The sequence below is a fragment of the Plectropomus leopardus genome, chromosome 8 (assembly GCF_026936395.1).
Source record: "Plectropomus leopardus strain MGB_pleo_1.0 chromosome 8, ASM2693639v1, whole genome shotgun sequence".
Lineage (NCBI taxonomy): Eukaryota > Metazoa > Chordata > Actinopteri > Perciformes > Serranidae > Plectropomus > Plectropomus leopardus.
Genome location: NC_142183.1, coordinates 10,014,519 through 10,041,315, shown reverse-complemented (window position 1 = coordinate 10,041,315; position 26,797 = coordinate 10,014,519). Strand labels below are relative to the sequence as shown.

Below are 26,797 nucleotides of genomic sequence, written 5' to 3'. Positions count from 1 at the left end.
GCCATAGTGATACAGCATGACGCCTTGTACAACTTGCATGTCCTCCAAAATGCCTGTCCTGTTCACATCTGCTGCTAACCTTAATGTCATCAGGCCAGCCGTCCTCCTGCCTCTTCCCTTTGACCCTGCGCTGGATCAGATCCAGTGTTTCCTCCCTGGTGGGGCGCTGACCTTTGACCTCCCCAGCTGCATCATAAGTGCCTTGGTCCAGTGTGGAGCCAAAGCTCTTGGGTAAGGTGTTGCTCCGTGGACGAGTCTGAGGGCCGAGTTCACTCTCTGCGCGGTGTTTGGCATCTGGGGGAGGAGGAATACACGATGATGCAAAGATAAAAGACAGAGGGGACAGAGAGGGTGAAGTACAGAGAGAAGGAGCCAGGACAAGAAAAAGTGGTTTATAAACTGAGAAAATCTTAAATCTTCAATCGGCTAATGAAACATTTCACTGGACAATCAGACATGCAGGAGTCTGACAGACAGCCGCGGTGGTTAAAATAAGCCAGTCACCGTATGAGAAGGACAAACATGCTCAAACAACACACGCGCCCAGGACAAGAACACCCAAACACCGCACCCAGTCAAAACCCAAACAGCAAGCAAACACAGTTTCCTGAACATTTCTCTGACAGCCTCTATAAAAATGAAAAATGAGTCAGTCTGATGACACAGTCTGCCTGCTGGATATTATCGCTAGATAAAGTGTGACCTCACTCTGAAATGATCCTTTTCTAGTGTATTAACACGCTCCACACAGTTAAGGTTTGTGAAAACAAACCATGTGATTTTCCTTCTTTTAACAGCATACACTGTGAACAACTGTCACAGGGCTCCTTCAGCCTAAGGCCAGTTAGATTTAAGAATTTGTGAGACTTTTTTCATGAATAGAAATAGAAAATATGAGACTAATCAATTACTTCCAGTTAGGGACAATTTTGCCCAAATGTTTAATGGAAATAAAATAAAATCAGGAATAAAATGTGGCTTTTTTGTTATGAGGCAGAGACGAGTGTGGTGGCTTTCTTGGCAATTTTATGTTTTTCACTTTGCATGTGGGATCAACACTGTGATTCCCATTCTGCCCAGTTAAAAACGCCTTGAATGAATTGCCTTGTGCTGATTTCAACCATGCAGCACAATATTGGTTAAATAGTCAAATTTCACTGCGTGTGCACGATCTCGTGTTGTCCAGGTTACAGTGAAAGCGAGCAAGGAATAAGTGGATACTCTGCTCTTAATATCTTAATGAGTGTTGTTTGTTCCAACATCCTGATCTGTTTCATGTAAATGGGAGAGGCATTCGGCAATTTTTAAAATAAAAATGGATGTCAATTATTGCCAATTATTTTGATATCTTACAATGCAATGCCAGAAAAAGATATAACATTCATAAAGTCCTATTTCCAATGTCCGAATATTTGTAAGATTTTTGAAAGATAAGGACATTTTCATAACAATTAAGGCCTTATTTTTGCATTATTGGATTTAATGCCTCCAAAGAATTTTTAAAAAGTTAATAATAATTATTTGATGATTACATCAAAGTAATGGCAACAGTATAAAGTTTCGGAGCTCAGTTTTAGTAACAATAAAATAAAGCGCCTACTAGCTTTTGTTTTAAATTGTAATAAATCTTTCTTTTCTTTCTTTCTCACGTCACTTAACGCTCTTTAGAGTCGCCTCCAGTTAAATGACTCATTCAACATGCGGTTTCAACAGGAAATACACCAAAACAAAGAAGCAAGATGCTCTCACAATGCCGCCTCATTGTGACTGTCAGTAGTGTTTGTAATGTCTACTTACTGAGGGGTTGGTACTTACTGAGGTGATACGGTCTAGAGCTCAGGCCTGAGTAGGGGTGGAGTGGGGGGGTGAGTGTGTGATGGGGAGGTGAGCAGATAGAGGAGGAGGAGGAGGAGGAGGAGGAAGGGGAGGAGGGAGCATGGTGGCGTCTGTATGAATGGAGCAAAGCCTGGTGCCTCAGCGTGCTTCTGGGTAAAAGGTGGTGCTGGCGTCCTGGTTGGCCGATCAGTCAATCAATCAATCAATCGGTCGGTTGGGCGATAGGAGGAGGAGGGAGGAAAGTGGAGAGCGGGTGCTCGCGTTATTGTTGTTTTTCAATTTTGAGTTGAAACAGAGAGAGAAATGTTTCGGCCACTGCGTTCTCCCAAAAAGGAGAGCCGTCACCTCACATTGAGAAGGTGGACGAGTGTAAAAGGGTTTGTTCAGTTTGGTGAAACGAGGCACAAGAGACATGTCAAAGTGTAGAAACTACTTCTATACATCAGATATATATTTAAGCTTTAACTTTTATTCCAATCAAAGAATGTTTTTAATCATTTATCAATTCACATTTCAAAATATTCATCATCCGTTAATGTAAAATTCAAAGTCTTCTCCAACGTTTCACTCGACTGAATTCACTGCGGAGATCATGAATGTGGGTTCACAAGGACGCACCAGCACACTGGAGGGTGGGAGCTACGTCAACCCCTGACATGTGCGTGTCTGCGTGTGTGTGTGTTAGATCAGCACACATGCAATGTTGTTACAAAGGTCAAGGGTTAGGAGTGAGGAGGGTGAGGCCGTCCAGCATAAAACAGGATGGCACACAGACACTCTAACCCTGACACACACACACAACACACAACACACAACACACAATACACCTTCGTAGGAAAAAGAGCCAGTGGTTCTACCTTTAATCTGCCTGCGGATCTTTGTGAGGTCGGTCATCCATTTGAGGACTTTGGGGTTAGCTGCCTTGTCTCCATGAGAGGGCTGCAGAGAGACGACAGAGGAAAAGTTCAAGGTGTTCAAGGTCATGATGACAAAACTGCAGAAAATACAACACTAATTTATGCACTTAGCTGATGTTTTTACCTACAGAGTGTTACACAGAGTCTTAAAAAATCTTCTTTTACTTTATTTATTCATGTTTAAGTCCTCTGACCTTCATCGGGAAAAACTTATATAAGAGTAGAGGAGAGGGATGAGGAGAGAAAGACAGACAGGAGTCACAGCGAGTTAATGGAGGGAGGACGGAGGTCTGAGGACTGAAATGCTGTGAATGAAATTCCAGTTTTCTCAATACCAAATTTGATGCCACAGTAAAAACAAAACAAAACAATAAATCCCACGTACTTAAACGTACACTCCTTTAATAAAATCATTGAAATTTATCCCCAATGCTTCACCTGGAATGCAAAGCTCTAGTCTTTGCAGGTTCATGAGATTTTGTGGGTGACGAAAATAATATATAGCCCAAAGTATATCAACATATTGTGAGGCTGCCTTCCTCAAGCCTTAACTTTTCAAATTTAATTACTTAAGGACTGTGAGCAAGGACAGCACGGGGACATCTTCTCAGTGTCTCCGTCACTTTAATGTCCGCTTCATCAGCAGCACAACATTTCAGCTGAACAGACAGCAAAGTGATTCGTCATATCTCTCATATCACCGCTCGATCTAAACCATCCTTGACCTTAAAGGGAAGACGCACCACATTATGTAGTTACTAACTTTCTAACTTTTGAGTTTTTAGGCATGTTTATATTACACATGCTGTGGTTGTTACTTATTTATGCTCATTTGTGGAAAGCAAATTCCCCTCGGGGCAATTAAGATTTCAATCATTCATTCGTGTGACGGTTGGTCTTTGTGGTTCGTTATTTGTCCCGTCTCTCCTTCACTGTGATTAGGCTTCCTGGTAAAGGGTGAGAGCGACAGGTGCAGGCTTTTACACAAAAGCTGAACATTTTTCAACCCTCAGCTACCAAAAAAAAAAACCACAAACATGCAGCGCTCAGTGCCTTATTACGTCACTGGTGTTTGTAGCATGGTGTAAATATGTGGCGCTCCCATTTCAAAGAATTAATGAAATACGCTGGCCTCAGGAAGAAAACACAGTGAGACGGAGTTGCACTTTTTGCTTTTTTCCACATGTTCTGGTTTTTCAGTGCCGGTGGGCATCTTCTGCCTTTGGTGTTTGATGGCACACTAGTCGTAGGCCTAACTGCTGCTCCGTCAGGTCAATAAGAATTATATCCTCAGTACTTAGAGTACTGAGTAAAAATGAGTACCATCACCACTATACAAAATTTGGCATCAAATTTTCACGTATAACTTCTCATGTAATCTCTGAGTATTGTGATTGTGACTAAGTGATTGACAGTTTGCAGGACTTTTGGTTAGGTTGGAGTTTCATCATTCCTCATCTGTGTTGATACATAAATCAAATCAATGACATACTCATTGTTTTCAAGTATTTTGCTTCTGATTAGCACTTAAAAAAAGTCATTTTACAGCTCAATAATACGAACAATCAGTAAACGTTGTAGAGAGACTTTACATTTCTGTTTGTACCTTATAGTTCCTCTCCTTCTCAAATTGCTCTTCAAACTGCTTGATTTTCTTCTTCAGGTGCTGCAGCTTCTTGGTGAGTTGGTGGGTCACTGAATCTCCTCCTCTCATCGCCTCTTTGGAGCCAAACGATGCTCGCCGTGGCCTGCAGTGACAGAGTAGATTCAGATCACATCACATGAAGGAAAACCACTTTAGGAGTGAGTGAGCTCGAGCGCCATCGTACCGCTGTGCTTTGGTGGGTGAGGTGGCGTCTGGGTCCTGCTGGAGGAATCGCTGAGCACCGTGAGCGCCAAAGTCAAGAAAGCGTCGCGCCAGGAGGTGAGGGTGGGAGCGGGATGAGGAGGGGGAGGTTACCTGCCCTCCCTCCCCCTCGTCCTCCTCGCCATCTTCCTCCAGGGGCAGCAGGGGGAGAGGAACCATGCGACCGGCCAGCGGGGAGAGCTGCGCCTCTCCGCTCTCACTGTCGTCCTGCCAAGATTTGAAAGCAGGGACGGGGTCTGGAGAGAGGAGGACAGAGACAAAGAGAGGAGGGAGTCAGACAAAGTTAACGTAGGAGATAAAGGAGGGAGAAAAAACAAAAATTTAAAGTGCGAACAGAAAACTTTTCAGTGTTTTCCCCATCCAGCATCTTAAACTGACATGACTGTTGGCACCGCGGTCGCAAAGACAACCAGATCATTTTCTGGTAAAAAATGTCGAATAAATCTAACTTGTACTCTTATACCTTGATTTTTTTTTTAGAGCTGAGCAACCATCAGCAACAAAGGCAAGGTTCCCACAAATTGTCATGGATAAACTTTCAAAACTTTGCCATAACTTTTCAAGGTCATACAAACTTTTTTTAGGCTTTTTGTCAGTTAGCTGACATACATGAATGGAGAGACGGAGAAAAACAAAACGACAGCTAGTAGTAAAAGAAGATAATGATAACAAAAAATTAACAAAACCTTTTTTTTTTTTTTTTTTTTACTAATGTCATGACTTTTACAGGCCTGTAAAACATACATCTGAAGTTCAAAGACTTTCCACGACTGTGGGCGCTCCACACTGCATTTTGTTTCCCACAGTTGCTATGGTTATTCTATCACCTGCCATTTTCACTAATGGAGATAGAAACTGCAAAGAACTTACTTTAATAATCTTTGGTAACTGGGGTTAGCTACTGGTAAAAACGCAGAACAACAAAGGTGCTATACTCTTCCTCTTTTGGTTGCGTAATCGTAAACGCACTTCCTTTATGCTGTAAATCGAGCCCTCCAGTTAGATCATGACCGGTTGCAGACAGAAGTGCACAGCGAAAGCGAGGCTAGGAGCTGATGGCGTCATTATTCTATAGCCATTACATGCTGTTACTTAATAATGAAAAGTTAAAGCAAAAAACATCTCTACTTAAATAGTTCATGTAATACTAACAAGAGCATTATATGTGACGTACATCTCAATAAGAAGCACACTGTTGGGCTGTCGAGCAGATACATGCAACAACAAAATCGTTTTCTGCATCGACACCCTGCTGAGTCACTCTTCGCCTGATTAGCTGTCAGCGATATGCTAATGAGCTGAGTCGAGAGGAAAAAAGGGGAAGGAAAGGGTGAGGGAGAAGGTGAGGGAGGGGTCGTGGCGATAACAAGACGGGGGTAAGAAACAGAGAAGCAGAGTCGGGGGAAAAATAGTTTTCAGAGGGAAATCCGCCCTGTGAGCCTGGAGCAAGCCGGAGCAGAGATGAGAGGATTAAAGAGTCCACCAGCTGTGTTAGACGAGTGTTTCACATGCAGGGGGTCGTCTATGATCACACACAAGCAAATCTTAAAATGTAAGAACGTATTAATAAAAGTGTCACATCCAAACCAGCAAGTGACCACCAACAAGAAAGGATGAAAGGAGGGAGAGGGAGGCTGGTGGATATGAAACTACTCACCTTGGCCTTCTCGTTGCAGGTGCATACATGAGAAGTCTATGGGAGGGAGGTGGAGATGGGAGGGGGGTGACGCTGTTCGGATGGAAGGAGGACAAGAGGGAGGAAGGAGAGAAGAAGATGAAGAAGGAGAAAAAGAAGGAGGGACAGGGTGATGGACAGCAGAGACGAGGAGCAGTGAGGTCAGACATTCGTAACAACTTCGCTCTCCGACGTTCACTCAGTCGGTGGAGTTTTTCCTGAGTCGTACTCGATATATAACAACACCTGACAACTCACAAGGCTTTCTTTCATCAAACAAGTGACGCAGTTTAGTGAAATTGAAGAACTTTTAGGGAAACACAGACATCAATTAAAATTTTTAGATGTTTAATTTTGTGAGGCTTTAGGGAAGATTTTCTGAGAGTAAATAAACTGAACTCAAGAGCTTTTTAAGACAAAATTAAAAACAGAACTGTCTCTTAACTTAAAATCATACAGACAAATATGTAGGGATGAGGATCGTTAATTTTTTCTTTGATATCGACTCTCAGTCTTTATCAATACCACTATCAATACCACTATTTGGTGGAAAAACGAGGTGAAAAAACAATTTTAACAGAACTGGTTTTGTTTTTACTGCTTAACAAGTGACAGTTTTTTTTATATTGCTGTAAAAACACATTTCTTATGCAAACAACTATTATTCAAGTTTATTGTCAAAATCTAAATATTCTTTTTCTTGATGCTACATTTGAAAACCTCATTATAACTTTTTATTTACCTTTGCCTAAAACTCATTTTACTGAGCCGACCTTGAACACATCACAATGAAACCTTCTGCAGCCTTGTTAATTTAGCTAACGAGCTCTTATCCTGCCAGTTTCAGCTGGGATGTCATTATTGGATTACTATTTTTAACTGAAAAATTAACTGAACTGCTGCACAGCTGCTGTGAGAGGATGATGATGAAGACTGTGCAAGCTGTGCTGCAGCAGCAGGTGACGGAGCAGAAAGAGGTTTTTATTCACCCAGAGACAGTCGAAGTCACTGCATTTAGGTGTAATTTTATGTAGAATTGATGTACGCGGACCAGTGATTAGATTATTTATTTATTTTTTAAAGGTATTTTTTGAGGGCTTTTCGTGCCTTCGTTAGATAGGACAGACAGCGTAAAAGGGGAAGAGAGAGGGGACGACACGCAGCAAAGGGCCGAGGCCGGACCCGAACCCGCCGCGCCGCGGACACAGCCCCTGTGCATGGGGCGCCTCGATCAGTGATTTCATTTAAATGATGTGACTCGACTTGAGATGTAATGTTACATCATAAAACCCACGGGACTCGACAGCAGTATCCATAAACTCAAAGATTGTTGATTTTTGACCAGATCGTCAATAGCACCGGGTTTTGATCCCCATCCCTACGAATATGGCAGAATAACAGGATTTTTTCCAACTAGGAGAAATAAAAATTTTGAAACCATGTTGGAATTAACTTTTCTCATGTTTAACATGTTTTTCTTCAGTGTCCATAAATAAATTACATCACAATAGAGAGCAATCTGACCTTTTTGGGACTTTTCCTACTCTAACACAATGACTGGTCTCCTACCTTCCCACTGGTTGTCGGGGAAGAGCTGGAGGTGGGGGTTGTGGCCAGGGTTCGGTTGGCATGGCGACAGGTGATTCATGTTGGTCTTGCTGGTGTTGGCGTTCTGATCACAGCGGCACGAATCCGAATCCTGGAGGAAGAGAAAGTGAGAGATTAAAGGCGCAAATCAAAGATGAAAGGAAAGAAGGACCAAAAAAAGACCTCAAGATAAAGGTGCAAAAGAAGGGAGAGAGCCGGACGAAAGACAGGAGAGAAATCTATTAAAGGCAAGAAAAGGAAGCAAAGGACAGCAGGAAAAGGGATACCTCAACATTAATTTAAGATAATTTTTTTGCCAAATGTTTTTTACAGATTCAAAGTCATGATTCACAGTCGTGTTTGCAGTTATTTTACTTAGATTCTGTTGTTGAGATAACAAAGCTTGTTTCTTGTGATAACGATTCTTGAGAAAAAAAAGGGCAGATTTCTCAACTTATCACAGGAAAATGAATTTCGTTTTCGCTCATGGCATACTTGCACTGTGGTCAAGTGAGCCATCGTATTTCTGGAAACCTGGTTTTGTGCAGTACACTCTCATTTGCACTTGTTATCAATATCATATCAAATATGAGAAATTATTTCTGAAAAACTGGTCTTTCTTTGTCCTTTTTGGCTGCTCAAAGCGTCCTTACTGAGGGTTCCCAACCCTTCTTTTCACTCTCCAAGCCGAATTCCCTCAGATTCAGGGACATACCGCAGTACAGCTGAGACATGGATCAGGGTTAGTTATTCTTACTGAGAATATTTAGACTTGCAGGCTTTACAGGAGACAATGATTAAAAATGGCCTATTCACAAATATTTATTTTTAATGTTAAGTTAGAAAAAAACTCCAAAATTAAATTAAATTAATTTCTATTATTGCAGAAAAAAAATATAAATACAAGATTTTCAATGACCAATGGTCTCTTTATGTTTTTTCAAAACTGTCAAGTCTTTGATATTTTTCTCTAAATTCACAAACTTTTCAGGATTTTATGCATCTATGGAACAACTGTAAGATAACGCCTCGAACAGCTCCAGTAGGCTAGAAGACAAAAGTCCTTTTTTTGTGCATCCTAAGAAAAAAGATACTTTAATATGAATTTGAGGTAGTTTTTGCCAAATATTTTTTACAGATTCAAAATGACTCTTCTATCTTGTTATTTCAGGAAATTGACTTTTTAATTTGGTAAATCAGGCTTTGTTATCTCGAGATAATGAAATGGTTAATTTGTGTTCTCAAGATCACAGATTTAAAGAAAAAATTAGAGCAGGACCATTCAAGGCTTCCATACTTCTGTGACTGTAATCCACATTAATTAAAAATTAAAGTCTCCTTAAAAAATACAATCAACACAGAAACCATTTTAGTGCCAGAACACAGCGAGATACACTGATGATATTCACTCTTATTTCTACTTACACAGCTTATGGTGTCAGTCTGACTTTGCTCCATGTTGTCACAGGGTTGATTGTCCTGCCTGAAAACAAAAAAAAAAACAAGATATGAGAGACTAAGAGTAACAAGAAAAAAATACTCCCAATATTTTCCCAAAGTGTAATTTGTAGGGAACAATTTTTTTTTAGATATTTTAGACCTAATTTGTTGGTTATTGCTTTGTAAATAAAAGTGTATTTTTGTCAATTTGCCTGACCAAGCAGTCACCTGGGAAAAATCAGCTTTGATTTCAATCAAACAATTTTGGATCAACTCTCCCCATAACAGTTTAATTATGATAACTTAGGAGAATCCAAATTATTTTAGTCATAATCCTTCAGCTTTATCTGGAGTCTTTCTGCGATCCCGTTGGGGTCTGTGACAGATCAGCTGAGGAACAGTCACACAACTAAAAGCCTTCACATCACAGAATGATTTGTTGTGGGAAAAACTCATAAAGCTTCAGCCATTAGAAAATCTCACATTCATTTCAACTACAATCAGTGCCGTGTCTATTGATCGCTTTAACCTGCTGATTAACTTTTATCCATTTTTCCTGAACAGCTGTGAAACTGCATTAAAGCACTGGCTGCCTGAACCACTTTTACAATTTAACGCTGCGTGCCTCATCGACCACTGTGCATTAACTGTGCTTGTTAACAATCACGAGCTGGAGGTGCGATGCAGAGTGATGTATGAGGTGTTAAACTACACGAGCAGGCGGTGTGAATTATGTGTGAGAGATAATAAAGGTCTGTTTCAGCGTAAAAATGAGCTCAGACTGTAACACTATGTCGAAGTGATTTGTAAACGTGAGGTGCCAAGTGATCATTGCAGTGACACTGCTCGTGTTTATGATAATAAACTTCTCTCTGGGAAAGAAGGAAGTCATCTCTCCACATCAGTGAGATTCACAATGTACTACACTAAATATCACATCTATTTACATTGCCCAAATTTAGCCTAAAATGTTCCTTGACTCTCTTGAAATTCTTGTCTTGATACTTCGACCTCACTCTGATGACTTTTCCTGTATATTCTTGATTATAAGGTCAAACTGAAGTAATTTAAGTCTTAAAATCAAACTGACAATCCACCCAGCTCACCTGGCAGTGTTGATGTTGTTCTCAGCATCTCTGACGGCCTCTGCATCCAGGTCCATCCCCGAGCTCTCCTCCAGGGCGGTGCCAGAGTCCAATGAATCCTGTGAGAGGAGCAGCAAGAATTCAGCGTTGATGTGACTGCTTTTATGGATGAAAATTAGAACAAAACTAGTAAAGCAGAGCAAGAGACATTAATGGGAAAGAATAGAAACACACTACCCTGGGCTTTTGTGATTTGTCTAAAACTGTAAATCCAGCACAAACAGATATTCAAATGAGCTCGCTTACACATAACCACACATGACGATTACGCTATTATTGGATGCAATGAGGTCATCTTTACATAAATACATACAGTGAGTTAATGATTATCTCTCTTATCTCTATCACTTTCCAATGCAAACCTCAACTAAACAAAAAAAACAAAAGTCAAGGCAAAGGGGCTTTACCATAACAACTGATGACCTATAAAACTCTCTACACAAAACTGTTAGGTTTCATTGTTGTCATGAGTCAAACTACAGGACAATCGATGTTTTAGGGCTCGAAATATCGACATCAAAGTGTAAAAGTGTTAGAAAAGACAAGTTGTGGTTATCACAACTGTGAAATTGATGAGTTGTAGTGAGAAGCAGGACAAGGACTCTATGTGTGTTTGACCTACTGCGCATAAAGAACATGTCACACTGTTATGTAAAGAGAGTGAACTGTGTGTGTGTGTGTTTAAGTGTGTGTGTTGTAATTTGGCACACAGGTGTTGCTGTCATTCTTTGGCTGATCTATTTAAAGACTAAAGATTATTGTTTAAAGAGATGGCAGGCTCCTCATCAGTCCCAGGGCACGTCTCACTCTGCCTGCCATGCTGTCTGCTCCTCACCTCTCTGCTGCCGTCTGACACTAAGATGACGGGTGGTGGTAGCATTGAGGCCATTTGATTTTCATTGTGACCAGGTGTACCAAAATTGTTTGCAACTCAAAAAGAAAAAATAATTCAGTATATTAATAAAGTAGTAAACACTTTTATGAGAGAGCTTTTCAACGTACTGAGTAGAAAGAAACAAAGATGGATGTACAGGTTTATATCAGGGCTGCCGTCCTATAGTCGATGAGAAGGGTCTTGGTAAACTAAATTTCACTAGTAGGTTAGTCTGAGAAAAAAAAAAGCTTTAACTCGATTTGGGAGCTGTGCATTATCCATGTCACACTGCCTATGCTAAAAAATATGAAGAGATGTGACAGCAAAAGATGGTGATGAAGAGAAAAACACAGAGTCTCTAGACCGGCATATAGTATATCCAAGTACTGTCCTACAGTAACGTTTAAGAGCTTTTCATTCCTTAAAGTAGAAAAACGGGGTACAGCTAAGCCCACTTGTTGGTGTTGAATCTGGCTGAGAGTTTATCTACCGTGGAGGCTTCTGAGAAAGACAGTACAGTATTTATCATTTGATTGATTGATTGGAATTTTATTTTTATTTATTTATTTTTGTCAATACCATAAACTTACAAACCATCAAAAGAATACTGCATAAAAAAAGAAAACAATCAAATCCAATGTTCGAAAAGGAGTAAGAAGTACAAATTTATTTGGTCCCGCCCCCTCACCGTTGTTCATTAACTAATAAATCAACATACGTGTCCTTACTTCAAAACATAACTCATGGATATAAAAATAAATAGAAATGAAATATATATGCACACATACATACGCATATATACACACATACATACATCTATATATACACTCAAACGTGCGCACACACACACACACACACACACATATAACATACATACACAAACATACAAATGTCATTGTAACCAAATATGCCCAACAAAACAGAACTGAATTTGCAAACAATTTATCATCTATATTATAACTTATATATTGAGTTCATTTGTCTCCTATAAAAATATATGTATTTTCATTGATATTCACACATACACTTGTATACCTACAAACGCACATACACATACATATACCTGTATTTGTATCTGCAAGAATAGATAAACAAATAATAATAATAATAATAAAATAAAAAATGCTAAATAAGTTAATAAAGTAAAATAAATAAACAAACAACCCATACAGCCCTTCATCATCACTGTACCTTATGAAAGCCATTTTTGTACATTTTCTTTAATCTGGTCATATTTAAACATTGTTTCAGCTCCACGTTTAAGCCCATCTCTTTTTTTTTTTTTTTTTAATCATTTAGACATTATTGAGTGATCTTACAAGTTCATTAGCTGTGTGATGTGACACCGTGGAAAAAAAAAATATTCTGGCTCTTTACTGGTTGTTTGGACACCTTCAGAATAATCACTAAATGTGCTGTTTGCTTTGTCATTAACAGGTGGCTCCCTTCCTGCATGCACTTGTAAAATTTTAAATGCTCATTATTCTGTAATGCACCAAAAAGAAGAAAAATGTAAATAATTAAATTAATATCATAAACATGTGACTTCAAGGCAACTAATGGCTAGAACTAATGACTGCTAGTTCACTGGGAAAACCTTTGGTCGGGGCAGCACTACTGTATGTCTGGAATCCAGGCTGTGCAACCGTGATTTGAAAAAGTGATCCCAATTTTGGTCGTGTAGTTTCACAAAATGTGAAGAATGTGGAGTCCAGAGTTTTGCACTCAAAGCTACAGTCATTTTTAAACCTACAATGAACCCTTTAGCATCCAGAGGGTGTAAATATTGGATGTGATTGTGGACGTTGCAGACCCTCTCTGGTCAAACCTCAGAAGTTTTTCCCCAGTTTCACACAGACCGGCACTTCTTTTCAAGTAAAGTTTGGCCTCATGTCATTCCCTCGTGACTATCAGAACAAAACACTGCCTCTGTGTCTCAGCATATTCATTAATCTGTGAGTAGATTTGTAAAAACAGGTCTGTTGTCGTCTCTGCTTGCTGCTCCGGCAGAATTCCAGTTATTGTAGCAATCGGAGCAGAACGAAAATGGACTGTGGTGATAAAATCAAACATTCAGCCTCAGAATGAACCGACAGACTGAGACAGGAAGGAGGTTAGCGATGGGAAATATGCCGGCAGCCCACACAGCAACTGGTCAGGGTCTGTGGATTGTGTGAGAATGTTTTTGAGGGAAATCTCCTGTGTGTGTGTGTGTGTGTGTGTGTGTGTGTGTGTGTGTGTGTGTGTGTGTGTGTGTGTCTGTGTGTGTGTGGCCATCTTATTTAACCAATGCTATTGTTCCAGTCAGGCTGACACTGACTATATGCGAACAACATGACAACTTCTCGGATGTGTGTGTGTTTGAGCACGTTCAGGTATATATCTGGTGTGTATTTGTGTGTGTGTGTGTGTGTGTGTGTGTGTGTGTGTGTGTGTGTGTGTGTGTGTGTGTTTCTGTGTCTCCAACAGACCTGTGTGTCTTTCGGGCTTTGTTGCATGTGCTGCTCGGTCTCTGTGAGTGGGGTCTCCCCTTCTGTGTCACAGGGACTGTCCTCAGGGTCAGTTTGCTGCTCCTCATCTCTGATGCAACCCTGGTCTGCAGTCTCACCGGGACTCACCCTGAAAAACAAAAAAACCCAAAACTTAATGAAATAAGAATTTAAAACACTGACGCTGTGTCTTTATGGTGCATGCAAACATAAACAAGTTTTAGCATGCAGCTAAACTCTGAGACTCGTTTTGTCTTAGAAGTGAGCGTCCACTGAACAGCTGCTCCTCTCTACATGTAGAGTTTGATAATTAACATCACAGCTGTCAGTGTGTTTATGATAACCTGAACCATCTGGCTGGCTTTGTGCCTTTGTACATAATGTTCACTATGACAAATATGGATCTTTAAATTCATCTGATGTCACATTCAACCGCTGAGGAATCTGGGTAATGTTTGTTTCTACCAGCAGGTGCACGACAAGGAAAACTAGAGCACAATACGTTTTTGGCAAAGATGCACAGAACTTCAGTGTGAATATTTTCCGTTACTGGATCCAAATGCTATTGGGTTTCATGTCTGTGTCTGTGCTGTGTGTGTGTGTGTGTGTGTGTGTGTGTGTGTGTGTGTGTGTGTGTGTGTGTGTGTGTGTGTGTGTGTTAATATGACTCTCACCCTTGGCTGTCATAGTTGCTGAGGTCTTGGTCGATGGAGGTTTTCAGATCAAAGAAGTGCTGCTCCACTGCAGCCCTTATTGTTCGCTGGATTATTCTGAAAACACACGAAAAAACACATTTATCAAGATCTTTATAAATATCATCAAGGCTGTCCTTGTTTTTTACTTTAGAAGCTCTTATTTAGGTTTTCAAATAAAGCTTTGAATGTCTGTCCCCATGTTTTATGACATCAACCTAAAAACAAAAAACAATCAATTTGAATTGGCAATTCATGAGTTGGATTTTTTTTTTTAATCAAATCAACATTTTTTGAATGAATAAATGTAATTTCTGGTGCTGTTATATTGCTGTTAGACCGCCGTGTTAATACAGTGCAGTCCTCTCAGTATGAGCCTCCCTAAGGGAAAGACTGAACATCAACAGATATCTGAAATGAAGCAGAATATTCCATTAGGTAAAACATGTTTTGAATTTTGGAAATAATTGCATCTGTCATTTTCCCAGCATTCAAATGCTGATTTAAAATTTGTGTGCCAACATATTGAATGAAGTTTTGAAGCTTCCAACTATTCGGTACAGCCCTAGTGTTCACATTTTTATTCACAGTTTGGCTAAAAAAACAGCATTTTCCTTGCATCATTTCTCAAAGTGTAAAATTTATGTTTTGCACTGAGATTCACCAGTTTGTCGTGATGCATTCCCAAACTGTCACGATATTCTGAAAAAAAGTACATGTGACAAATAAACTCCTCTTCCTACAGCTTCCAAAGTTCCACTAGAATTGACCACAGCGTCCCGAAAACAGCCAATCAGAGCAGAGGAGTCTCTAATTCAGCTGTCAATCATGTCAATCGCTGCTCATGAAGTCTTAAACAGGCCGTGCTGATCAAATATGAACCAGGATTCTGTTACTGCATCGCTTATTTATCACTGTAAATGTTTTTGGAAACATATGTTAAGTGCAGTTTAACTGTAGAATGAGAACGTTTGTCACTCTGCCACCAAGTACATAAAAAAACACTCAACCATCATCTTACAGCTAAACAGTACACAGAATCCCAAACTAAAAACACACGACTCTGTTTTATAGCTACTATCTTGTAATCCTTCAAACAATCCAGTTTCCTCTTAATGTGATCACTAAAACTGGATCATCTTAATGTGATGTATTTGGTCAATAAAATATCAGAAAATAGTGAAAAATGCCGATCAGCTCAAGATGATGTCCTCAAATGTCTTTTTTTATTGACAACCTCAAAGACATTGAGAAACCAGAAAATATTCACATTTAAGAAGAAAGATAATTTTGACATTTTTTTTCCTTAAAAACATTGCTCAAACCTATTTATATTATTATTAAATGATTGATATAAAATGAGTTGATAAATGATTATTAAATTATTTGTTGCGACTCTACAACTAATCGTTTAATGGTTCAGCTCTGATGTGTGTGTGCGTGTGTGTGTGTGTGTGTGTAAACTGTTAAATATAGCTGTATAGCTACTACCAACTGTTCTACAAATAGGGTTCAATGATGTGTAATGCTCCCATTGTGTTCAATTATTGAGTTGTCTCTGCGTGAGACTCATTTATGTGCACTTTTCTTAAGTTACACTGAATCCAATAAGCTTAGTGCATTGTTCCATTTAATTAAGATCTACAGTATGTTTTCAGAAAAAAGGTTCAGCACTAACGCAGTAATGATGCGCAGGTTAAAACCTCATCGCTGGATCCACATGTAAGCCTCCTCACATAATCCCACCTGCCTCTTTAATAAATAGAAAGACCTCGACTAATCAATTAACACACAAGAGTGAAGCTTCAAATGACAGACTGGTGCGTTAATCTTCATGCAAGTGCAAGAATATTGCTGGTAAAAAGGTGTGTCTGTGCAATAAGAGACATCAGATAATAAAATAAACATTCTGAGAGTCTAATAGGCACTGAAATAGTTTATTTTCAGCCCTTATTAAGTCAAAAACTGGGTCCAGAGCTGAGACGATTAATAACACTTAAAACCAGTGAGGAGAGAAGAGAGGACATCACGGCCTATAAAAGGTAACAACAGTCACGCTCTGACCTCTTCCACGCTGACATGTGACTGTTGATCCACGGGCTCTACTGAGATTTTATTTAACTTGCTCGACCGCGTGTGATCATAAAGTAACCCCCCCTTATTTACTCTGGCTTCCTGAAGGCTTTGTTTTCTCCTCCAGTAGAGGTTAAAACTCTCTTTATTCACACTCCTCCACAACACCTGCTGCTTCCGATGGATCATAATTCATTTCATCTACTTTGATCTTTGTTCTCCTAACTGCTTTTCTTTTATTTACATTTATATCATTTAACACCACTACTCTTTAATTAAATCAAGGCAATACCATAATGAATGCGTTTAAAGTAACATTTCAAATGGAGGACTTAGAGCTGGAACAAAACTGTCTTTGGGCTTTAAATTGACGACCATTTAAGGTAAAACTCATAAAGCTGTGGGGCTGAGGTCAGATTAATGTGTGTGTGTGCGTGTGTGTGTGTGTGTCACTGGACCACAAGCCTACTTTCGCCTACAGCAGCCTCTAACTGTAAGAAGCTCTGCTAATAATAACTATCCTCACCATAAAAAACACATAAACAGTAAAACATGATGTGTTTGCAGCTTTTTTAATTCAAAAGAAGCTTTGTGTGTTTTTGCTGCTGTCGCCTAAAATCTGTGTAAATCCTTACAACAGCGGAGATGCCTTCTGAGCACGTTCTGGTAGCTGCTGGCGTTATTTATTTATTTATTTATTTATATTTTTGGAGTTCTGGAAATGTGCTAACAGTTAATGTACTCACGACACCCACAAGAAAGTCAAACTAGTGTTTTTGGTTCGCTTTGTCTGTGTGTCACCAGGAATACAGAATAAAAACAACTGGCTCAATTGTATTTAAATTCTGTGGAGATATGTAGGAGGGACCCACTTATTTTTGGAGTGGATCTGACTCACAGGTCAGATACATAACTTTTTTCCTCACCTTTATTAACATTTCAAGCTGGGCATTCGGCCTTGACGGAGGTCTGTGCTCTACAGGTGTCTTTCTACTTCTCCTTTGTTATTGATACATTGAATTAAAATACAGAATTTCAGCTTTCATGTGCTATTCCTGAGATCTGTGACATCTTTGTGCCCTCAGGCTTCAGGTCAGTACAGTTACATGAATGTATAGCACCAAAGAAAATGATTTTATTTTGTTTCCATGCCGTGCAGAAGCATGAGGAGGCAGAGGCCTGACAGTCATGTGATTGCTGGGTTTGTGTCTTTGAGGCTCCAAAAGCACTGAGCCATGCAAAATGCGTTAGTTTAGCTTCATAAAACAAAACATGATGCCGGCTTTCCCCCTTCCTCCTTATCACTTCCTCTTAACTTTCTCACAACTCTCAACTCTGCATTTCTGCTTTCGTGATTTCGGTCATTTTGTCTGCCTCTCGTCCCTTTACGAGCTCTTTAAACTTCCACTAACCTGGTCTCTTATGTGTGGTTTACAGCTCCACTATCTTCCTCTTCATAAAATTATAAAAGCTGCGTGCATTAAGATTTTTCTCATGTTAGTTGAGCATAAAATGACATGTTATGGTGTCTTAGTGTGGCTGGAATGTTAGCTGTGTGTGTCTGTACGCTGCTACAGTGTACGCACATAAAGAAGAGCCTATGTACATTATTGCGAGAGGATAAATTGCTGGTAAGTGTGTGTGTGTGTGTGTACTTACTCAGCAGAGTCAGCAGGCAGGATGGATATGGGGGAGAGGTGGGAACTGTAGAGAGAAAGAGAGAAAAGGACAACATGGTTAGAACATCACATACTCCTTGACTCACTTCATATACTGACATGAAATGACCTTGGAGGGTGTCAGGCAGCAAGAGGGGAAGACAAAACAGAGAAGAAGAATGAAAATAACCATGAACACATTTATTTGTAGAGAGCAAGAGAATAATCGCTGATTGTTTTGAGAGAAAGAGGACAAAAAAGAAGAATTAAAAAGTGTGGAAATCAGTACGATGATTTCATGTTTTCACTGCAGTTTTCTCCTAATTATAAGATCCCGAGTGCCAAAAGACAATTTCAAGAAATGTGCCACACTCTCACACACACACACACACACACACACACACACACACACACACACACACACACACACACACACACACACACACAAAATAATTCCAGTCAGTGGCGCCACTCTGGGTGGGCAGATTGTTATTTGGGCTACAGAGCTCTGCTAAATCCTGCTGATCAGATAGAAGGGTGTTTGTGTGTCAAGTCAATTTTTTTCAATGTTCCTCCATTAACAAGGAAGTGTGTGTGTGTGTGTGTGTGTGTGTGTGTGTGTGTGTTTTGAGGGTTTCACAGGATAGTCGACTATAAAACCAAGAGTCAACACTGTGTATCGCTGTAGACTTATAAACAGAGACAATGCATCTACAGATTTGCAGCCGGGGGCGCTGTGGGTGGTTGTTATAGATGAGTCGTAGTTTTCATGCGTGATTTTAACACTGTGCAGTGTGCGGCACAGCGAGAGGCAGAAAGAAACGTAGCTGCATGTTCTGATGCTTGACAACATAAAACGGTGTGGAAACATCTTAACAGAGAAGATAAAACTGTGAGCTGAGATTTACGTTAGGCGACCCTGAACGACCACAACAGAAACAGCGCTATACATAACCTTTAAAGCAACATTATCGAGGTTCAACATCTATCTAAGCAGGCAGATCAGAATCAGAGAACTGTCTGAACATCTGATCACCGACCACAGAAAAAGAAACTAACACATCTGTTCGTAAATTTCGTAGTGACTGATATTGGATAGGTTGCTGCAGTGTCTAATGATGACCCTCGGGACATCATTCATGTTTTCTAATCGGGCTACATTATCCCCTAACATCAGAGTCCTGCTGGGGTGTCACTTTTAAGACCCACATCCAAATGGGGAATGCAATGTGCAATACAGCACCTGCCCAGCCGCCAGCGCATATGACCAGATCGTTCTACAACACAACCTGACCCATAGACACAAGACCCACAACCCAAAACCTCAAATCCTTTAATAACCATGTGAAGTCTTTATAATCTAACAACCACGATTCGACGTGCATTCTTTTTTACAGACAGAAGTGAGCCCCGAAATGAAATTAAGACAAAAGACCACTCGCTTATCACCTTTCTGAAGGTCACCCACCACGCACCTGACCCAGTGCAGCCTCACATACGACACGTCAATATGATGAACTGCGAGCACAATTAGTTTCAAAAGTATTCTATATTTCCTGCAATTAAATGACCACTGTTTGGGAGTAACTGCAGACTACTAAAATGCAGCAGTCGTGAATGCCCTAGTGTCTGTGTGTCTGTGTCTCTGTGTGTGTGTGTGTGTGTGTGTGTGTGTGGGGCATGAAACAGGGAGGCGGCTGAAAAGTGTCCGTTGATTCAGCAGCCTGCCGCTGGCCTCACAAACACACACACTGACAGGCACGCCAGATTTATATAACACTCCTACACACTCAGCACAAGGTCGTTCACATTATGACCAAGAGCATGGGTGGGTACATCTGCATATATACTGTGTGTGTGTGTGAGACTCAGGTGGTCAAACTCATCTCATTAGAAAAAACAGAAGCTGACGTTATGCAACCTTTTTGTGAGGATGTATGTTGGCATGTGCACGCGCGAGAGCGAGCGAGCACGCACACACGCACGCACGCACGCACGCACGCACGCACACACGCATACGCACACGCGCGCGCGCGAGCGAACACACACACACACACACACACACACACACACACACACACACACACACACACTCTCTCTCTCTCTCTCTCTCTTATGCAGTAAAAAGTCCTCGGGTAGATCGATACAGGCTGAATTATTAATGGCAGATAGGAAACGATAATGCCTTCCAACTTTATTCTTATTTCTCCCTCTTTTCTTCTTACCCTCCCCTTGTTTCTTATTGCTTTTCTTGTCATCTAGCTGTCATTTTTTTCTCTTTATCTTATTTTTTATTTCTATGTACACACCACTTTATTGATTATTCTCAAGTTCTCCTCTCTGTCTGTCTCCAGTGTTTCGTTTCTCCCTAATCTCCTTCCCTGATTCTAACTGGCTCTGACTGTAACAAGCATCTCTCAGTTCCCTTTCTGACTCTGTAACCTTGATCATGGATGTGTGTGTGATGAAGAGACAGACACAAAGAAAAGAGTTGTGGAGATCAAACAGTAAGCCTGCCAAACCAGCCAAAAACAAAAGCCTTGTGGGTGTGAGTGAAGTAATGAAACGTGAAAAGCTTCTGGCTTGTGTAAGGCCAGCATCTATTTCACCCGTCTCTCTCCCACATTTGAGAGTTCATAATAATCTGGACTGAGTTTACATCAGATCTTTTGTCATTTTAAACTCCTGTTAGTCAACACAGAGAAGTGCCCTTTAAACAAGAATGCGCCCTGCAGCCTCCCTACAGCAGCGACTGTTCGTTCGAAGCGCTGATAACATCTGACAGCTCACGCTCTCCTGCTGCGTTGTGCCCAAAGGGACCGCGTTGTGTGGCTGCATCACTAACAATAGATCCTTGATAGGGTCCTCGAGGACGTTACATAATCTCAGCGTGCCTTAAGTAGCAGAGATATTATCTGATCTTACACCATTTTCCTCCAGAGGGCTCGAACTAAAATCACTGTTGCTGCCTTCGGCTGTTTCTGCCCTCCTCGAGCTCCCTGAGCTGCAGCAGAGATAACGTTTCTATCAGCTTCAATTGAGCCCTAAAGGCCCAAACATGACACCCTTTGTAGGGCCCTTTGGGGCATTTCTTCCCTGCTGAGGACACCATGACAGGCAGAGGCTGAGTATAATAGCTCCCTGCTGAAGGAGAAAGTGGCATTTTGATTACGTCTCAAGGTGGAAAGTTTCCTTTACTAATCAAGCAGCATAGCTGTCAGCAGGGTGGTACCAAATTTCATATTTGACATTCAAAGTTACTTTTGAGGTTTTCCGATGAAGCTACGAAACTCTGTTTTCATAGTTTATGATGTCATTGAGGTAACCCTTACCTCACCTGGTAGAGCGACCTCCTGTGCTGCAGGCCGAGTCCTTCCTGCAGCAACGCAGGTTCAGTTGTGACACTCGGCCCTTTGCTGCATGATTATTTTTACTAGCCCCCAGTGGAATCTAATTCTACAAATTGTATATTACCAATAGTATTAGTGTAGCCTGATCTTTATCCGCAGTCCAGAAATACTTGGTTTACACAGAATGAATACACATGCCAAAAAAAAGGAGGTGCACAGCATCAAATGTTCATTTAGGATTCTAATGTCAATGTCATGAGCTTCTCAGTATTCTGTATAGTTAAAGTTTTCATACTGAACAAACATAAGAACAGCATTTCTTGAAAAGCTTTTTTGGATTCGTGTACATGATAGATTAAAGAAAACAACACATTAGTGTCTCTTTGTGTTTTTTTCCATGACACACACTTAATATTATCTAAAAAAAGCTAGAAACCATAATAATATAATATTACAGTATAAAACAACCCAATGGTTATTGCACTGACAGGAATGTCGAAAAAAGTGAACTGGATAAACTTCTTATTTTGTGTTTTTTTTTGTCTTTTTTATTTTGTCTTCTTTACTATCTTCTCACTCTGCAGCAGTGTTTTGGAAGTGAACCTTTACATCACTTTTGGGCGTTATTACGGGTGCGACATAATCAAAACTTTAAATTAGAGAGGGTAGTGGAAGATTTTAGCCAATTGTTAAGTTACTCTTTAATATGGATGGTTTATTTGTTTATAAGTGGGTTTTTTTTTGACATATGATATTTAGATTTAAGTGCATAAAAACACTCATCAACGGGCCATTTCAATGAAGATTACTGTTGGATTACACATCTTGCAGCTAACAGTGCACTCAACAGCAAGGTGTGTCCTCACATGAAGGCGAGTATTTAGTATTTATTTTTGTTTTTGCTTTTGGCCTAAATCTACAACATTTGCACGGGTGCAACAATAACGCACTAGTAGGCGAATAACAGCTTGGCTTTTAAAAGTGCTCTAAGTAGGTTGGATTAGATCAGCTCTCGCCCAACAGACACGACTGCAGTCGTTGCCAAAGATGGAGATAAGGCCTCGATAACATCTTAAGGAGACACACCTTTAGTTAGCTGTTCGCTGGCAGTGATACTGTAAAACCTTTTAAAGTGACCTCAGTGGTCACCTTGTCTTTGATGACGTCTCTGAGGCAAACAAACTGTACGCTTGTTTTCCGGTTTGATTTAGGGGTGATGACTTTGTCATGCGCTCGTAACTGCGAGCTGCACATTATCATGGGTTCGACACACATTACTCATTATTCATTTACTGTTTTGATTTAACTAACTGCTTTATCAGCTGCATCCTGAAGGCATCTGAGGTGAGTGGAAGAGTAATACCAGTTCTTTGCCAGATTCAATCAGATCGCGTCAGGCTAATCTGCAGTCTGCTAAACAGATCCCCTGGCAACAGGAAGCCTCTCTCTGGTGGCAGATCACTGCATCGGGCGGCAGGTGTGCATCACCTGAGGGCTGAGAGGTTTCAATTCAACCGAAGGTATAAAGTAAATATTAATATTATAAAACAGCATCTGTCTACATTTCATTACCCAGAGATTCTGAAGTCAGCCCCATGTTTAACATAATGATTTTGATTTTTAATGTTCCTGTTTTGAAAACATTTTCATTTATGTCAATAGACACTATGATGGTTTTAAACAGGAGCACACAAAATGTTTGTAAAAGGTGAACTTAACTGCACCTGTTTTGTTAAATTGTCTGTCTCATGCGAGCCTATGAACTTCAGTATGTCAGAACAGCCACTTAAACAGTTTTGTTACCGCACAAATCGAATTTAATCTAATCTAAACTAAGGAATATCATGTTTTGTTTCTGCTGTGGAGGAACCAGGCCTCGTATCACATTGTAATCTGTCATTTTACATCTCCAGAGGGTTTGTGACCTTCATTTATTAGCAGATAAAATCACTGAGAACTACAGCCTTGCTGTTGATATACTGCAGTAAAATTTAGAACCTCGGTCTTGCTCATCTTTATCATCTGTACCAAGGTTAAGTTCTTATTTGTACTGTGTCTCAGTAACTGCACACCTCAGTCCAGCTTTCAGTCTCTACTGCCTGCCTATTTTTGTTTTTGTGTAAGCACTGGCCTAAATGTATACATACCATATTGTATACATATCATATCATATCATATCATATATATATATATATATATATATATATATATATATATATATATATATATATATATATATATATATATATATATATATATATATATATATATAGGGCAACAGTATCAGTTTCACAGTATTTACTGCAGAGCTTAAACGCTGTGCGGTGGTATGAGCAGCCTCGTCTCAGCTGACTGAGTGACTAAAACATCTCAGGATGACGGAGGTTTGTCTGCTGCATTAAATTAACAAAAGAAAATGACAACAGAGGAACTTTTTGTTGTCAGGGAGCAGGCAGTAACGAGAAAAAGGGCTGACAAAGGGCGTCCTTATGTCGTTTACAACAATCATTCTGGTGGCTCGATATAAAGGAAGCAGAGTGTGTGTGTGTGTGTGTGTGTGTGTGTGTGTGTGTGTGTGTGTGTGTGTGTGTTTAAGGTGAGTTTGAGGTTAGTTGTGATTCCAAAGAGGAGCTGTTGTCAGCAAATCTGACTCTACTGTGTTCTGGCTGGGTGGTACTACCGACTGCTGCAGTCTACGCATCCACCTACACGCACATTGGCTTGCACACACACACAAACGCACATGTGCACGCACACACACACACTGCACCCAATTCATGTATATCAGCATGCAGGGGACAACATATTTCACTTTGGCAATTAACCTACTTCAACAAACACACACTTTATCTCTTTAAACTCTCCCTTCACACACAGAAGCATCGTCTTGCGTCTCATAAACAGCTCGCTGCCTCTGAAACAGTAAACATTTATAGGGCTTCACATTGGAGCCAAGAAACTCTCTCAAAGCCTTTACTTCATGTGTTTGCATTCAAACAACTTAAACGCTGACCAGGTCAAAGATTTAAAATCTGTGTTTGGTTTTCTCCTCAATTGTTTGTTTGTTTCCATCATTGTTTTGCACTGAGGATTATAAATGACCATTGCAGCTCTACTTCATTTACTTTTCTTTATTATCCATCTGAGAAGAATCAACTATTTTGTGTAGCTGACTCAACAAATCCTTCACAGCCTCTTCGCTCTGCTTCCTCACCCCTCCTTCAATTAAATATTATTCTTGCAGAGTCATGAGGAGCTGATGCAACACTGAAAAGTGATAGCTGCACTTAAAATGTTCTGAGGACACATTTAATTTACTGAACAATGTATATAAATAAACAATGTATGTGCATGTCTATGTGTCTGTCAAAAGTTATTGTGGTTTCTAGTGGTTGTTAAATTTTGTATTTTGTATGCATATTCTCCAGGTAAGGGGTACAACCAAAGACTATTGTTTATTATCAACTGTTCTGAGGATTAGTCGATGAAATGTTAGTCAATGAAATGTGGAAAAAAATCTCCAAATTAAAAAGATTGCATTCAACCAATAGTCAAAACCAAAAGATATTCAATTTGTATGTGAATTACAAAACACAAAGACAAAAAAAGTAATTAGTCATTTTACCAAAGCATTCCTCTTTTGCTATTTAAAAAAATATTTTTTTTGGCCTTTTTGCCTTTGCTCGATAATTTAGATGACAGGTGACAGAAAAAGGGGGGAGCGAGAGGGGGATGACTCGGGCTGATATTGAACCCCGGTCACTGAAAGTAAGGACCGGCCTTAGTGCACGGGGTGCACGCTCTGCAGGGGAACTCCTGGGTGCCCTCTCTATTTAATCAATTATTTCAGATTAAAAATGAAAAAAGGGTGAGGATTTCCTGATTATCTCTGTTTTTCTATTTAAGAAAAAAAAATTGAAAATTAGGCTTTGAACTGTTGGTCAGACAAAATAAGACATGAGGACGTCACTTTGGAATCTGAAAAACTCTTCTGGGCCATTTTCAAAATTCTTGGAATAATGACACTGTGATCTGCTGGCTAATGAAATGAATCATTTTAGTTATTATGATCCACAATAAAATCATTTATTGTCCCATCCCTACTCAAGCAAGATAAAAACGTGCACAAACTGCAAACAACCATGACTTCCACCAATCACGAGTGCACCTACTTACATGCGTCTACCACCTTCAGAGAGGTTTCTTCATAAAGAAAATGCTTATTAAAGGGGGACAAATGCCATTTTCTGTCCCTCCACTTATTGAAAATGCTGACACATTCTCAACCACACCCCCCTGCTTTCTGTATACTTAGATTGCATAACACAATACCAGCTGTTAAGTAAAGCCACGACCCCTTTCTCTTCATCGTCTCCTGCTCCGTTTCTATTCCTGAACAAGAAAAGCCACAGACTTCCTCTCGACTCTCTCTTTTGTCTTTCATCTCTGCCTGGTGACAAAACAATGTGCGAGGACACACAATCCGGGCTCATTTCCCTCCATTCTTCCATTCATAGTAAAAAGGTGTTACATCACTTGAAATGAAGATTTCCACTAATTCATTCCCAGTCGATTCATTCGTCTAGGTTTCCTCTGATAATTGAATTTTTAATAATCTACTTCATTCATCTGATTTCTTGCAATGTTTCCTCTCGTTTACCCTCGAGTGCTCATTCATTCATTTACTTATATCTCTCACATATTTGCTTTCTCCACCATCCATCCATCCATCCATCCATCCATCCATCCATCCATCCATCCATCCATCCAATCATTAAATCCAGTCAGACAGAGTTACATAACCCTGATGTTTACCTCTGCAGCAGAATGTCACAGGCCATTCTCATTTTTCCAGTTTTCTCTCACGGTCCTTTTTGTTTTGTTTTGGGTATTTATGTATCAGCCTGAAGGTGTTTCAGGGTGAAGGTTGTGTCGTATGTCTGGTTTGTCAGTTTCTCTGTTCTGTCTCTTCTTCTTCCTTTGCCCGGTGCGGTCAGAGAGCTAAAACGTACTGAAGGTTATTACAAGTCCAGTTTTTTTTTCTTTATTAAACCCTGCAGAGAAGTCGGCTTGACTTTTAACCAAACTCAGCACGATTTCTGCCCCTTTCTTCTCTTTGCCTGTTTACCACTTGACACATCTCCTGCAGGAGCAGTATCCAGCTGTTAGGCTTGTTGTGTCTGAACTCTCCTTC

General features: G+C 40.1%; 1 protein-coding gene across 4 annotated transcripts in view; it reads right to left on the bottom strand.

The window, feature by feature from the left end:
• fam13b (family with sequence similarity 13 member B) overlaps positions 1-26,797 on the bottom strand; it is a 138,284-nt gene that overhangs the window by 43,698 nt on the left and 67,789 nt on the right. For 2 of the 4 annotated variants that reach the window (XM_042493280.2, XM_042493279.2), the window contains exons 8-19: positions 18,255-18,299; positions 14,505-14,600; positions 13,813-13,960; positions 10,429-10,526; positions 9,308-9,365; positions 7,865-7,994; positions 6,278-6,349; positions 4,583-4,856; positions 4,360-4,501; positions 2,694-2,775; positions 1,816-2,010; positions 80-294 (exon numbers count right to left, since the gene is read on the bottom strand). In XM_042493280.2, coding sequence (XP_042349214.2) covers positions 80-294; positions 1,816-2,010; positions 2,694-2,775; positions 4,360-4,501; positions 4,583-4,856; positions 6,278-6,349; positions 7,865-7,994; positions 9,308-9,365; positions 10,429-10,526; positions 13,813-13,960; positions 14,505-14,600; positions 18,255-18,299 — 1,555 coding nt within the window. The remainder of the gene's footprint in view (positions 1-79; positions 295-1,815; positions 2,011-2,693; positions 2,776-4,359; positions 4,502-4,582; positions 4,857-6,277; positions 6,350-7,864; positions 7,995-9,307; positions 9,366-10,428; positions 10,527-13,812; positions 13,961-14,504; positions 14,601-18,254; positions 18,300-26,797) is intronic. The other 2 variants (XM_042493281.2, XM_042493282.2) reach the window with 2 other exon arrangements.